Here is a 16,968-nt window from a genome sequence, read left to right on the forward strand (position 1 = left end):
AGAACTTCAACTTTGGTTCAATAATTCAAAAATGCCTAATAATGTTTTTACTGTCCATCCATTTTTTTTTACTGCTATCATGGGGCGGAAACAGCCCGTGTAAGCCCAGAGGGCGATAGGTGGGGAACATCGCAGACAAGCTGGCAGTCCATCACAGGGTTAACACAGAGAGAAACACACCTACACCCAATTAAGAATCATCAGTTAGTCTTTGGACTGTGGGAGGATAATGCATCACCCAGGGGAAACCCATATAGCTTAACTCCACAGGTTGGCAGCACACGGGGGCAACAGATGCATCCTCTCTTTTTGATGGTTGTGTTTAATCTGGGCAGATACATATATTCAAATTTAGGTCATTCACTTTGTCATTTCCAAAATGTTTTTCCCTCTCTGCATAAATCACCTTTAAAAGCAGAATTTTTGCTCCACACTGGTCGGCTTTTATTTTGTAGACCGCATTTATTATTTTCTTTTAAAATTTATTTTCCATAGACAACATGCTCATAGAACTACTTAGACCATAACATAAGCAAGGGCATGAGTCATATGCTTTGGTTTGCTCTGAGAACAATTAGCTTTTAGGTTTCCCTAAGTTTTGTGCAGAGAAATAAAAGCAGCAGCTTATAAATCTGATCTGTGCAGTGATTTTCTGTGCTGATAATCCATCTGAAGAAACTTTTCAAAATGCCATTTTTAGAACTTACACTGTCATACAACTTCAGCAGCAAATAACTAATTTGGTAAATCAAATTAGTTCTTTGTATAATAAAGAGAAGTGATGCAAATGTGACCTGGATAACGCAAAACAAGTAGAAGCTGTCCTCAATCAGCCAAAATTCCCTGGAAGCAACACTGACGCCGCCTGCCTATAATGTCACAGGAGACTATTAGGATAAAAATGTTCAAGAAAAGCAGCTGTCTGAAGTCACACCTGCAGAGCTGTTTTCTTTCTGACTAAATGCTGCTGTCTGAGGTTTCCTCTCTGGGCGTTTTAACCTTTTAAGCCATCTAGAACCCAAGAAGAGCATCTAGCTCCGGGCTCACACCTGCGCTCCAACAGAGAGTCAGGAAAACAACACCAGCAGGGGCCCATAATCAAAACACACATAAAAACAACCACAAACTCCGGGCGTCCATTAACACACTGTCCGTCAAAATTCAGAGGGCTTCATTCAACTGAAAGAAGTCACGCTGTCAAGTTTTGGATACAGACGTCAGGGTAAAACTGCACACAGCGCCCATCGCAGCAACTGTGATCTCAAACAGGTAGGCGGGGACTTCCCAGCCAGCCTCACCATTTCACCATCACGTTTCTTGCTGCACTCTGGCAACAGTGTTACCATGGCAGCCATGGAAACAGAGAAGATTTTTCCCCACACAGTCCCACAGGAATTTTATCTGCCAAAGCCATTCTTTCCATCTTCTTCTCAGTGTCCCCATTTCTTCCTTTTCTTTCATTTATCCAATGAAATGCTTTATCCCAGCACAGTGTGGCCTGCATACATTGCCATGAGATGATAGCGCCTTAACTTTTACAGAAAAAATAATTTGCTTGACGTTATTATGAACATGTCAGTCTTACCCCCTTTCATTTCATTATTAATTGCCAGTCACAATTATTTGTGTTACGTTTTTCTGCCTGTCTAATTGCTTTCCACATGCCTGCATAAATTATACCGGTCATTTACCATTTCTTTTTACATTTCACGTTTTTATTTTGATTTATATGCCTTTGTCAATGGATGCACCTTTAATTAGTACTCTGAAGCACAGAAGACAGGAAAAACAGCAGCACAATAGATGGCACTTCTGCGTTCCTTGTTAAGAACGTGCTCACTTGCTGTCCTGATTCAAAGGACCCTTGTTATCCATCCTTCTCTTTCCAGCCATGCCTAATGATGGTGCTCAGGCTCAACACCCTCCCCGTTTGTTGTTCCTCTTAAGAGGTGTAGCAATTCTTCATGTTATAGATTGAATGCATATAAACATACTTCTATTGCTCTCTGAGGTCACCTCTGTATTCAACGCAGCGTGTAGCATATTCAGCAAATGTGTGTCTCTCCTCACTTTCCAATTTCAAATACTAAAGTGTGAAATAACTTGGCAGTGGACCAGGTCCATATTTTACCCCATATTTCGGTGCACTATAGGATACATAACCTCAAAGCGACACTCTGCCTCAGAAAACAATGTGGAGCAACATATTTTAACAAACTTTACATCACAATCTATTTTTAAAAAAATCCCAAGAGCCTCTTCAAAACAAGATAACAGGTCATATTTAACTAATTCAACAGTATCCTCATGTTCCGTCAAATACATTATATTGCCAAAAGTATTCAATCGTCTTTTGAACTTGACTGACACTGCGTTCTTAAGTCATAGGGTTTAATAAGATGTTGGCTGACCCTTTGTAGTTAAAACAGCTTCAACTCTTCTGCGAAGGCTTTCCACAGGGTTTAGGAGTGTGTCTATGGGGTTTTTCAGTGTTCTTCTACAAGTGCATTTGTGAGGTCAAACACTGATGTTGGATGAAAAGGCCTGGCTTGCAGTTTCCACTCTAACTCATCCCAAAGTTATTTTCTCAGGTTGAGGCCAGGACTGTGCAGGCCAGTCAATTTTTCCCACACCAAATTCGTTCATCCATGTCTTTATGGACATTGCTTTGTGCAGCGGTGCAGAGTCATGCTGGAACAGGAAGGGGCCATCCCCAAACTGTTCCCACAAAGTTAGGAGCATGAAATTGTCCAAAATGTCTTGGTATGCTGAAGCACTAAGAGTTCCTTTCACTGCAACTAAGGGCCCTGCCCAAGTCCTAAAGAACAAGCTTACACTATAACCCTACCTCCACCAAACTTTACACTTGTCACAGTGTCGACTTCTCCATCAGGTTGCCATCACGTCTGCTCCAGAGTCCAGTGGCGGCATGCTTTACGCTCTGCATTGCACTTGATGATGTAAGGCTTGGATACAGCGGCTCAGCCATGGAAACCTATTCCATAAAGCTCTATATGAACTGTTCTTGAGCAAATCTGAAGGCCACATGAAGTTTGGAGGTCTGTAGCAATTGACTCTGCAGAAAGTCGGTGACCTCTGCACATTATGCGTCTCAACATCGCCTAACCTTGCTGAGGTGTAGTGTATATATTGTGTGTGCTTATATTAAACATAACCAAAGCCCGAAATACTGAGGTCAGCTTATATATGCTCAATCCCTGGGAGCCAAAAGCTGAATTTTTATACTAAACACTTTAAACACTCTCTTCCAAATTTTTTTTCTACTCAGTTCTGTTTGATGCACATGTGAACCAGCTATGGCTATGAGCAATGCAACCCATCCCACATGCTGTTCAAACCTTCAATTTCAGAAAGTTGCCTCAAAGGGAAATGTGTCCTTAAAGGGGGAGAAGCTAAAACAGCTTGTTTCAGACAGTGGATAAATGGAGGGGTTGCACCAAGGCCCAGCATAAGAGAAAGGATTATTTCAAACTTTTATCATGAAAAGTTGTTGAAGCAGAGGCCACGGATAAAAGTGTGAAGCTGGAAGTGATTAAAGCTTCATGTTTAGTTTCCTAATGCGTGCCACCACATAAACATGCAGAGGATGCCTGTCCTCCTGCAATAAATCCACAAACCCCATTAACGTCTTCATCATTTCCTCCTGCCTGGCAGCTCCATCTTCAACTTCCTTTAACAAATATATCCACTATCCCTCCTTCAACATCCAAACCATCTCAATCTTGTGTCTTTTTAATTCTGGCTCCAAACTCCTCAACCTGAGTGGTCCCTCTGATGCCACACTCATGTGTAATTTTGTCCATCCCAATGAAAATCAAAGAAACTTCAGCTCTGCCTCCTGCCTTTTTGTTATTGCCAACCTCCCCAAACCACACATCATAGTCAGGTCTCACCAACATCTTCCTTTTCACTCACGCTGTGACCCTTCTGTCACAAACCGCCCCCGACACTCATCTCCACCCTGCCCGCACTCTCTTCTTCACCTCTCTTGCACACTGTTGCTTTGGATGTTTTGACCCAGGTATTTAAACTCATCCACGTTCACTTCCTCTGCTTCTTGCATCTTCTGAGCTTTATTGCAACTAATCTATTATCATATTTGGAAATTATATTTAAACCATAATGATATGTCAAATTTAAAATCATGGCTACATAAGACAAACATTTTAAGAGAAAAAAAACCAAACACTTAGCCCTCTCAGTTAACTGTGTTTCTTTATCTCACACAACAGAATCATAACCTCACTGGTTACTAGATACAAGCAACTACTAAAAATAGGCAGCCTCGATAGCAAAGACTATAACAGCTAGCTGTATCTAAACATCCGCACAGATGAATGAGGTTATAGTTTGTCCTGCATCGAAACCTGTCTAGCTCACTACGGAGAACAGAGTAGCACTTACATCTGCCTTATAAACATTTGGGAAAGGGAATAAGAGAGAAGCTATGTGCTACTACTTCTAAAAACTAATGACTATGCTTGTAATATATCCCCAGAAAGACAAAGCTATTCACTTAGATGCCAAATATGGCTAATGCTGTTAACATTTGTAAGAATTATTGAAAAGCCAACGCTAACACTTGGTCCAACATAATCTTTGTATTAGCATGCAAACATACTTGCCGAGTCGACTGATCACAGCTGTGTCAGTGTTTTAGAATTAAACAGGACTTATAGAAAAATTACCATACATGAAAGCACTCTCACTCTTGCTCTCAAAATGCACACCAGTAACGATTTCTGTTGCACGGGTGCTTTTAAATCCTGCCTCCAGTTGATTTTAATCACAATGAAAACACACTGAATAAAGACGAAATGAAAACAAGTGATGCCACGCTTAATATTCCGTGCCATGTGGGAAATGTTTAAATGCAGCGAAAGCATTGTTGGTATTTCTCTGTGGTGCACAAAAAGAAATGGTGTGGAAATATGAGACGAAAAACACAGGAAACAATTACAGAAGAAGTCAAAATACTCACACACTGTAAGCTATCTCATTCTGCCAAAACAAGAATCACTCACCTTGGAGAGGGTGATTCCTGAGACTGTGCAGGCACAGTCTAATAAACACACACACTCACATGCAGACTGATTAGAAGGACAACTGTTTGCTCACTCGAGGCGGAAGGAAGGGCTGTTATACAGCTAAGCTATCACTCTTTCACAAGATTCTCAGAAGTCTCTAGAAAATTGCCCCCTAATATTTTATATGTAATTCCATTATCATGTGCTGTTTTTAGCACTACACATAAAACGGGTACAAAAATCGCTAATTATTAATCCCCTGCTGACTGTCTTGTTTTGTCTGTATTGTGTGCAGACAGTTTGACCTCTAACACAGCACCTGTCAAAATGCACACTAGAATTTGAACACCACTGAGTACACTGTTAGGCAACTCTGTGCTTTTTTATGTGTTTAAAGTGGCTTTCAGAAGGTCTGCACACAGAGATGAACCCCACAGAGTATAATTCATCCACTTGTTGCTGAAAAATAAAATGATCAAGGACATGTAAACAGGCTTAAACACCTAGCAGTAAGATCACTGGAGTTCTACATTCAGAAGTTATTGGTGAGAAAAAACAATCAAAGACCCACAAACCCAACACACAGACATGTGAAAACTGAGCCTTTAATCTTAAAGGACAGATTCAGGCTTGGCTGTCATTCATGAGGAATGAAAATCTTTTATCATATTATGATTTGTGCTTTTATTTTTATTTTTTCATATCCACATTAGCCGGGAAGAGGAAAAAATCAGCTAATGAAGATTAAGTGAAAAGAAATGTCACTTTGAGATGAATATCTAAAGCCCGGCATATAATCTACACATATGCATGTAATACATTTATACATTAGAAAGGCAGAGTGCATCAGTGGTTATTAATCCTTTTACTCTAATGCCACAGCTGCTTCAGATGAGCCTTTCAGTATAAGTCTTCATTATGTGTTCTTTTGAAATGATAATAAGCAGTCTTATTTTAAAGTGGCTGGATTTTCTTGTAATGGTGTTTGTAAAATATAGATGAGCAAAGGAATAACGTTGGAATACTTAAAGTATGAATAAATTAAACCAGAATAAAATACTCAGGTTTTAAGTCTAAAGGTACTCTGCCTGGTGGGCAGGAGGGACAATTATATTTCTATAGGGTTGATACCCCCCTGTGCCCCCCTTTTGGATCTGCCCCTGCTTGGGCACATTTTAACAGCACTTAATATAGTATTTAAATAACTATAGCCAACATCAGTACATTAAATGTCAGTCACGCCTACATAAGCACATAATAACTAAGGTCTCTTCCTCTTCAAAGACAGTTTAGCTAAGTGCTTGCTCATAAGGGATTGTCTTATCGTTGGGGTTTTCGCTCTAATATTGCAGCTCTTTAACTTACAATATAAAGCTCCTTGCTGTTTAATTCAATTGAAACGACAGGATTGAGTCACCAAAAGACAGCAATTTTACCTAGAGGGGTTTGTCAGACAGAAAGAAAAAAAAATAACAACACATCCATTTCATGTGTCATCCCCGAAGGTAGTGATGTCTCAGCCTGGTCACCTCTATAAAAAATGTCAGGCTACAACTCTGCCCGGAGTTACTGATGTCCATGCTCTGTTTCAAATTAGAGCTTAAACTACAAGCACTTGAAGCGGTAGCAGTTGAGTATTTCAAAAGTGTATCCTCTTTCTTATGGATGTCTATTTTTAACTTTTTGCACGCCTATTTTAATATGTAGTTCACCATGTAGATGTATCGGGCCAAAGCTCTGACACTTTATCATGGCTGCTAGTTAGTGATGTGCGACACTACTGATTTCCTTTCCGATCCGATACCAAGTAAAATTCAGAGTGGTATTGACGATATTGATCCGATAGCGATACTCTGTACAAAAACTTAATGTTTCAGTGTATTTGTATATAATTGTATTATGTAATCGTAATAATATAGCTTCATAATGATTACAGGACATCAGACTACTTGTTCATATTGCTTAATAATGTAGAATTATCATGTAGAAATTAAAAAAAAAACGGTCATATGACTCACATGACTCCGTTCACACTCAGCCATTGTTGTGAGTGCGCATGCCAGGGGTTGCGACACATTTATACATTTATATTTCGCATATGAATGTGAAAGGCGTAAGAGGAAGCAGTTCCTTCCAATTTAGACGATCCGAATGATATAGTTTCTTTCCACGGTGTTTCTGTTAATGAAAAACTACAAATTTACCCCAAAGTACTAAAATATCTATATTTTAATATGAGAGTCAATTCTAGAACATAAATTACTGGTATCGGAAGAATCAATATTTCAATATCGATCCGCACACCAGTACTGCTAGTTACTCTGTTATTGTGGATATATATACAGTCACATTACTCTGTTTGTTTTTAAATTTTCTAAGCATTAGTTTAAACATTAAAGTACTGTCTTGTAACTGTGAAAGTATTCACTGGGGTACACAGCAAATCCAGCATGTCCAAATTAACACTGTCGGATTTGATTTCAACACTATTAAAGTGTCTATATGGGTCCACACCAGAGAGTGTTAATTTAACTCTTTTTGGAGAGTTGGTACGTTAACTCTGATTTAGTGTTAAACACCAAATCTGTCTGGAGTTGATAATTTAACACTTGGTGTTAAGAGTTTATATATTAACTCTCAAAGAGTATTTTAGTTTAACTACGTAAGAGTTATCTTCTAATTCATTCTAAAAAGCGGGAATTTTACTGTTCTGAACTTCTAGAAATTTCTTTTGGAAATAAACATTTACTAAAAAGATGCAATGGTTTTTGAAAAACATTTATTCTGAACTGTGCACCACAATTTCAAAACATTTTCTGAAAGACGTAACAGTATACATGTTCTCACTTTCATTAGAATTTTGTTTATCAAAAGGTCTGACATGGTAAATGCAAATAACAGCATTCTCAACACTTATTTCTTCAATACAATATGCATGTCCTTCATTCATCACTTTGTGGAACTTCAACGCACTTCTGCTCTCCCCCATATTCCATCTTCACAAGCATATCCTGTGCGGAGATCGAATAAAAATTAGTTGAGACTAATTAATGGCACAAATAATCCAGTAAACAATTGCAGCACAGTAAAAAAAAAAAGGAATCCTCTTTGAGCCATTACTTGTGTAAAGTATTTTCCCAAAAGACAAGGACACAGGCAACAGGTAATACTGAACTAAATGTAAAACCTCAACCTTTTTAATTTTTACCTAAACCGTGTGCACAAAACTCTGGAGGGATCTATGCTAACGTAGAATCCAGTCAGGACATCTGCTACTGCTGTTTGCTCGTTTTTTTATTTTTTATGGGCGATCGTTTTCAGGCTTCAAGTAGCACCATTATACCAACATTTCACATTCTAGACATTGTTTTAGGTGTATTTGACCAAAGATTTGACTGAAAATTCACATGCAAGCTTTTTTTCAAGGCTGTGGTATTTGCCCGCAAACAATACCTTTCAGCTAGCTAAAACAGAATATTATGCTATCAGCGAGCAACATGGCTAATGCCTTTCACACAGCTTTGTCTCAACTCCAAAGAGCCACAGAAGTAAAAGCTAATAAAAATTGAAACAATCTTTGAAAAAATGACTTACCAAGCATGGCAAACAACTCAAATATGTAGAGTAAATGTTCTGAAACGGCTTCACTTCAGCTTCGATTGGAGCCGTGCTGAGGGCGGAGTCTGCGAATTTACTCTGTTGGTGTCATAGCCCCTCTAGGAGTTCAGAGTTAAGAGGTCAAGAGTTAATGTTTCCATTTTAACACCTCCAGATTTGACAGAGAAACACTCATTTTTAACACTCGATTTTAACTACTATCATTTTACACCTCAGAGTTACATTAAAAGAATGTGACTCTACTTAGAGTAAAATTAACTCTACTTTTGCAAGGAGACTATTAACACCAAAAAATTTAACACTTTTGAATTTGCTGTGTACAGTTACCCGCTTGATGGCAAACATGAGGCCTATATATTTAGTCTTTAAATTTATTTAGTTCAGCCTCACTGGGAAAGTCTATGCCAAGGTGTTGGAAAAGACAGTTCGTCCGTTAGTCGAACCTCAGATAAAGGAGGAACAATGCAGATTTTGTCCTGGTCATGAAATACTGGACCAGCTCTTTACCCTCTCAAGGATACTTGAGGGTGTATGGGAGTTTGCTCAACAGTCCACATGTGTTTTGTGGAATTGGAGAAGGCATTTGACCGTATCCCTCGGAGTGTCCTGTAGGAGGTGCTCCGGGCCCCAATCGGGTGTTTGGCCCATTGCTACGGGCCATTCGATCCTTATACAACAGTTGCAAGAGCTTGCCGAAAGTAGAGCAGGGCAATATGACCAAAAATATTTATCACGATATACATTTGAAAATTTGCGATAACGATATAACTGACGATATAATTGACACTAGACAAAATACTTTACAACTCCACAACTTTATTAGTGCAAAAAAAAAATCAACGTATTTTCACTTAAACAGTTTTTTATGTGCATTAAAGTTATATAAAGATTTAACAGTGCAAATGCAAATTCCTTGCTGACAGTTTAACCACAACGCGTTTCCAGCGGAAATTGGCCGACATATCCTCAGCATAACCATGTATAATATCCACAAAACGTAAAAAGAGGTTATACTGTCATGCGCCGCGGCGCGCGCGCACAAAAGGATCCAAACGCAGACTCAAGCGTTAGCAGAAAATGACACTTTATTATAACAACAAAAGGCGACCCGGGAAAATCACGGACCATGACATATACACACACACAATACTGTAATACTATGCTGAAGCACAGTACATATCACTCCGCGAGGCTCCTGACTATGGTAGCCGTAATGCTCTGACAATCCATCAAGCGGTGCAGGTTCGTAGCTTAGCAAAGTCGTACTAAAACATTTGACAGATTTTCGAGCGCTGTGTACCACATAAAATCATTTCAAGGTCAGAAAACATAACCAGAATTCATACATAAGGCACACGGGATTATAAGGGGCACTGTCGATTTTCAGAAAAATCAAAGGATTGATTTTAAGTGTGCCATATTTTCCAATAAACACGGTAATAACGATGGCCCGCTAGCATGCGCTACCAAAAATAGTGCTTTGTTGTGTATCTGACGGACGAAAGCTAAACCAGTTCCACACCACTAAAGCATTTTTACAAACCAATTCTGGTTCATCTGTTTCATTCAACGATCTGCTTTCTCCCTTCTCATTCTCTGTCGCTGGCACGCTTTTTCCACCATGTGCGTATGAAAACAAAGGCACTGCGCATGCGCGTTTTACCCATGTTCTATCGCGATATTTCATTTTCTTATCGTTGCCCAACATTATGATATGGCCCAGCCCTAGTCAAAAGCAATAAGTTGGACTTGTTCCTCGTGGGTGATGGGCTTTGCCAGGAGTGCCCTTTGTCCCCGATTCTGTTCATAATTTTTATGTACAGAATTTCTAGGCACAGCCAAGTGACAGAAGGCTTTCACTTCAGTGGTCTCAGAATCTCATCTCTCCTTTTCATGGATGATGTGGTTCTGTTGGCTTAATCAGGCGATGGCCTCCAGCTCTCACCGGAATGACTCGCAGCAGAGTGTGAAGCAGTGGAAATGAGAATCAGCACCTCCAAATGTGAGGCCATGGTCCTCAGCTGAAAAAGGGTGGTGTGCCCACTCCGGGTCGAGGACAAGGTTTTGCCCCAAGTGGGGGAGGTTAAGTATCTTGGGGTCTTGTTCATGAGTGACGGAAGAAGGAAGCGAGAGATCGACAGACGGATTGGTGCTGCCTCCTGGGCGCCTCCTGGGTGAGGTGTTCTGGGCATGTCCCACTGGGCAGACCCAGGACACGCTGAAGAAATTATATCTCTCGGCTGGCCTGGGAACGCCTTGGTGTTCCCCCAGGACAAGCTGGAGGAGGTGGCTGGGGAGAGGGAGGTCTGGGCTTCTCTGCTTAGGCTGCTGCCCCCGCGTCCCGGGCCCGGATAAGTGTAAGAAGATGGATTGATGGAATTTATTTAGTTGTATCTTTAAATTATTATTTCTCAAACATTAAGAAGAAGCAAAAAGGAAGGCAGAGCCAATGTAAAAATGGCAGTGCCATGTTTGAGATATTATTTATATTTAATATTTATATTAATTATATTTGCATGAGGTATTTTAGAAAGACATATACTATGGTGGCAAATACGCACCACTGTACGTATCGTTCCTTGCACACATGCATTGTTCTGCACCCTTTAAATGATTTATGCACCCTGATACTTCTCAAAATTAGTTATTATATAACTGTTATTTGAAAAGAATGATATTATCCAGTGTTATGCAAAAGCATTCATGTGCGTTATAACTGTAAGTGGAGAGCACAGCTGAGTCTTTGAGATGACGTCTGATACGGCCTTTTCCACCAGTGTCATTAAGATGGAGCATACAGATAATCAGTCACACTGATTATGTTAGTAGTGACCTCACTCTTTCAGATGACTGGTCTGAATCAATTTCAAGATTCCCAATAGTCTTTTAGAGCCTGAATATAGAGCACTTTTGGCTTTTTTTTCTACTGAAAATCAACAACACAACAAATAAACTTTAACTAAGCTATTCCTGAAATCATGCTAAACAGAATGTAAAAACTCCTGTGAAAATCTGAAGCTTTTTTTTGTTTCATATCATCGTAAACTGAATTTTTGGGGTTGCAAACAGCAAAACATTCGATGTCACCTTGAACTCTGCAATCAGTTGAGAAAGATTGAGACATATTAATCAATACTAAGCATAGCTTTTTGTTGCAGTCTTATTATCAAAATATTTTGACATCGTTTTCAGGCATCCAGTTTTGAATATTACAGATTAATTACGCATTTTCATTTATCTGAGAATCATAACAATTTTCCTCCTGAGTTTGCCTCCTCTTCTTTTCAGTGCTGTACTGTTGAGCTCTGCAATTTGCTCAATTGTTTTATGCCAAACCATGGTGAATGGTGTCCTGTTATGCTGTCTTCAAGAAACACTTACATTGTTATGCTATAAACATTTTTTTCCAATTCATCTCTCCTGTATGCAGACACAAGATGAGAATTTGTCTAGCCTCCTTGAAGTGGTTCCCTCATTTTACTGTCACTGCTGCCCTGCGTTTATCACCTGTCTATTCTCTCACTCCTAACCCTTTCTTCCTCTATTTCTTTGTCAGCCAGCCTTGGCCCAGCTGCTGTTATATATATATATATATATATATATATATATATATAATTTTTTTTTTTAAATGTGATATAGAGTTGATTGCAAGAGGACTGTTTCATAAAAAAATTCTCAGGCAACATTTTTTCTCTCAGGCTGCATGTGAAATCCCACCTCATTTGTCCTGACTGGCAGAGCCAAACCCCAAATGTGGCCATAGCTCCACACATAAGTGTCTGTATCCTGAAAGTATACATAACATATTGATTTTAGCAGTTCATTGGGGCACTACAAAGCCTGGGAGTAAGTGCTACTTGAAATGCTCAGTTTACAGGATCCGTTTTTTATTTTTTATTTTTTTGTAGGGGTGGGTGAGAGTGCCACTGAGTGATCAGAAATGAAATCACCTAAAGATGCAGGAGGACTGATGGAAATGTCCTCATTGGCCCTTCCGGGAATATGTAATCATGATCATACAGCAATAAAAACAAAATAAACAATGCTATTACTTGGATACGCTTACAATATTGTCCAGATTTAGCAATAGAGCCATATAATTATCCATAACTGCACAAATGGCTGCCAATTAACGTCACTTCCCCTCATATTTTTATATATTTTTTTCTTTAAATAAAAGGCAATGAATAAAACCTGTCCCATTGATTTTACTGAGTATTACTGATTTGCTCCTATGAGTGTATGTAAATAGGCTTAAGAAAAAAGCCCAAAAGGTATTTTGAAGTTTTATTCTCAATTCCGAATTGAAATTCAAGTGAAATTTAAACACGTGTCAGTTTTATTGGAAACTCATGCAAAACTAAATGCAGCTAAATTCCTGAATAAAACATGTGCAATAATTTATTATGTCAGCGATCTTAAGCAATCCTTGGGTTTATCTTGACAAGTCTGACTGTGATGAAAGAACTGTCATAATTGCACACATTTTCTGTAAACGAATCATTGCACCTAATGGCTCTTAATTGTTTCTGAAATTCTTAATAGGTGCCAGACTCTGGGAATCTCTTCATTATCACAGTTGGCAATGGTGTCATTATTTTGTGAGTTAGCAGTAACAGTAAAAGGAAAGAGGTGTAGACAGTTCATGGATGAGCTCCCATGAGTCAACATTAACAGGTTCCTCAGATAAATTCTGTTAAGAAGTAATTAATCATGCATATGACTTAGGAGACCAAGCAACGTAAACTGAAATTGCTTCAAGGATTTATCCTCCTACTGGGTTCCATGCAATGATGAAATTAAATCTGCTGATTGGAAGCGGGATCTCCATGCGCACTAGCAGGTGCACGATTTCCAGTCGAGTCTGTCGGCTCTAATAGCCAGTGTGGCAGCTGAATTCCTCACTACATTCATGCGTAGCGACATATATTAAAACAAAGACAGCAACTCTCAGAGACAGTACCAATGACCCTGTTAGACTGTAAACACACTTCTGTCTATGTAGACAATTACATCATTTGTTCCATGTGTGAGTTTTTATTGAGCAGCACTGACGTACATCTCTTAAGATCGTGGCAGGAAGTACAGTCCGGTGGGCAAGAGAATATATACAAAAGGAAAAAAAGCAGACACTCTGTCGCCAGCAGGAAGGGGAATATTTTAACCCGTAAGAGATGGCTCATCTTGCTATGGGCACTTGTTCCCATAGCAACAGGAGCTGGGAGTTTCATCAGGTTGGCTGGTTAGAAATAGGGGATCACGGGACATAAGAGGGGTCAGCACAGGGCGTGCAACCTAGTAGCCACCATCGTCAACCTTCTTTCCTTCACACTTGAACTCTCAAGTACAAGCCTGAGTAAACCCTTGTATTCATTCATTCATTCATAAATAAATGCACAGGGAAACATCAGCTAGCCTGCAATTACTACAATTACTGCATTTTCAAGGTAAATAAAATGATTTACCATATCTGAGCAATAATACACTATATTCCTTTTTGCTAGATAAAGCAACTATACACTGTCTTATATTTATTTATTTAAATTTAAACCGTCTTTATGTGGACGCTAACTTTAACTACCAGGCCCATAAACGGTAAATACAGTTAGGTTCGTTTGGAAACTTGTAATTTTGCTTCCACCATTATGGCTTTTAAATCAAACTTTCAGGATCTGATTGAAGTGTAGACCTTCAGCTTTAATTCAAGGGGTTTAATAAAATTGTCGTGTTAACCGCTTAAGAATTACAGACATTTTTATGCATAGTCCCGTATTTTCAGAGGCTCAAAGGTAATTGCAAAATTGACTGACAAGCAGTTTCATGGCTAAGTGAGGCCTGTTCCCTTATTATTCCATGACAAATTAAGCTCTTTATCAGCCTGTTTCCTTTGCCTTGAGAAACTCTTGGGTTGCTTTTAGAATGTGCCTTGGGTCATTAACCATATCTGCTGTGAAGCAAAGTCTGATCAGTTTTGCAGCTATATCTGAAAAGAGAGTATAGTCCTGTACACTTCAAAATTACCCTGCTACTTCAGTCATATCATCAATAAATGCTAGTCATCAGCTTCCACTACCAGCCATACATAACATAACATGGTCTTCGCCAGTTTTGACAGAAAACGTGATATGCTTTAAATCAGGAGTTGTTTCTCTCTCTCCTTTTTTCTTCCCATCAGCCTGATACAAGTTAAAAATGGTTTCAGCTATCCAAAGTTTTTCCAGAACTATGCAGGCTCTTTAAGATGTTTTCTGGAAAAGTCTTCTTCTAAACCTTGTATATTTCCATTCATGTGCATGTTTTAGTTGTAGTCTTTGACACTAAAAGACCTCCATGCTCCAGAATATGCTTCACTTGGCTCAATGTTTTGAGCGAATTTCCTTAACCATAGAAAGAATTCTGTGATCCTCCACTTTAATTGTCTTCTGGGTATTCTAGACTTTAGTGTAACTGTGCTGCCAGGTGCATTTATTCTTTTTAAGATTATATTGATTTGGCCACTCCTAACATTTTACTCTCTCACTGTGATAGGCTTATCTGAGCAGCTGGATAGAGTAGTGGTAAGACAAATGATAAAGCTTATTTGTTGTTTGTTGGGGTTTTCAGTCTCCTTCACTTGGATTGACATCTTATTGGACCTCATATCATATAAATTAAGAATTCCAGGGGACAGATACAAAATACAAGTTCAACACTTGGAATAAACTCCTGAATCTTTTATCTTCTTGATTTGTCTTGTAATAATCAGGGAACAGGTCTCACCAGGCCATTAAACTGCTTGCCAGTCGATTTAGTTTTGGGCCTCTGAAATTGGAGGACTGTGCATAGGAACAGCTCATGAGTAAGAAGTGAAGAAGTGACTCAGAAACTGAGAACACTGCATGCTCATGTAGTAGCACCTTGTCAAAGTTAAGAAAACATGCCTGACAGCATACACTACTTTATTGCCTGTTTTAGTCTAGGCTTTAAACTGTTTCTGAGAAACTCATTAGGAAACTGTTTACTGAGGTCATAGACTAAGTGAGCAGATGGGTTGTTTTCTCAAATGTACTTTTTCACTTCAGCTCTGCACATTGTTGGGAGAATCAAGTTTGGGCACTATCCAAAGTTACCCTTTTCACGTGTAGCACAAAAAAGGAGATTGGTTTTATTAAACATGGACTGAATGTGATTCACTGGACAGTTATCTGAGCTATTCTCCCCTCATCAAAGGGACTTTGTACTATGGAGCACACACATTAAAGACTTTTTAACGTTTGTGTCAACTGTGTCGGACATTTGCATTTGCATTTACATTCACCCACGCTGGGAAATACCTAGAAAAGTTCAGGGCTGTAGAATTTGTTTTGTACCAAGAAGATACACCCCCTGCTGGCCATGAGAAAGAATCAAGGTTTAAGGAATTCCTGGAATGGGTTCATTTTTCAGCCTCAGAGGCTACGTCCATCATTCAAATACACCTTATAACAAGATCTCAAATCAAATTTTAATAATCTATAATAATCTGTTTCCTACCCTACTTAAACACACAATTCATCCTGACACACTTTTATAACACACTAATTCTCAAATGTGATTAAACCATCTATCCTGTCTTCTCTCAGACACCAGTCTTTACTCTTTTAAACTGAAATTTCAATCACGAGTCTGATAGACCACCTACTCACCCCCTGTGCATCCCTCATAGCTGGAGCTTTGACACATGAAAGAGCAGGCTCGGTAAACCCTGACATTTCACTTCACCTGCTTCACAAGAAACTTCACTGGAGTATTGTGAAAAAAACCCACTGCTGATATTTCACTGTAAACAAGGCACAATGCTGTTGCTGTGTTCCAAACATTCATTCATATCGTGACAGTGTGATACCTGTCTATATTTCAACAGAGGAATGACAGCTGGAAGCAGAAAGACCCCTAATCCTCTAGAACAAGCAAACAGATTTCAGTGGATGTGTGTAGATGCGTGTATTTGTGTGAGAACACGGGATATTATCTGTCACCTGGGCAACAGGTGTACACTGAACACAGACACGTTCAAGCACTTTGGCTGTTTTTACGGGTGTCTGTGGAGACTCACTCTTGACAGTAGCAGTCCTGGTGCAGTTGTACAGAATAGCCAGCTCTCCAAACACCTTTCCTGGCCCCATGGTGCAGAGCTTCAGGCTCTCCTTCGTCACCTCCACCTTCCCATCTGAAACATGCACAAAAATGGAAATAAACCATTAGTAACAATGATATTCAAATTTGACACTTATTTTCTTGCCTGACTACCCAAATCTGTAAGTCCAATACTACATTAAATATG

General features: G+C 39.2%; 1 protein-coding gene across 6 annotated transcripts in view; it reads right to left on the reverse strand.

Moving 5' to 3' along the window:
• The window catches only part of LOC309720967 (cGMP-dependent protein kinase 1), a 101,256-nt gene that overhangs the window by 44,115 nt on the left and 40,173 nt on the right, over window positions 1-16,968 (reverse strand). For all 6 annotated transcript variants that reach the window (XM_082558246.1, XM_082558248.1, XM_082558247.1 and 3 more), the window contains one exon: window positions 16,741-16,854. In XM_082558246.1, coding sequence (XP_082414372.1) covers window positions 16,741-16,854 — 114 coding nt within the window. The remainder of the gene's footprint in view (window positions 1-16,740; window positions 16,855-16,968) is intronic.

The sequence above is a fragment of the Aulonocara stuartgranti genome, assembly GCF_965226115.1.
Source record: "Aulonocara stuartgranti genome assembly, chromosome: 13".
Taxonomy (NCBI): Eukaryota; Metazoa; Chordata; class Actinopteri; order Cichliformes; family Cichlidae; genus Aulonocara; species Aulonocara stuartgranti.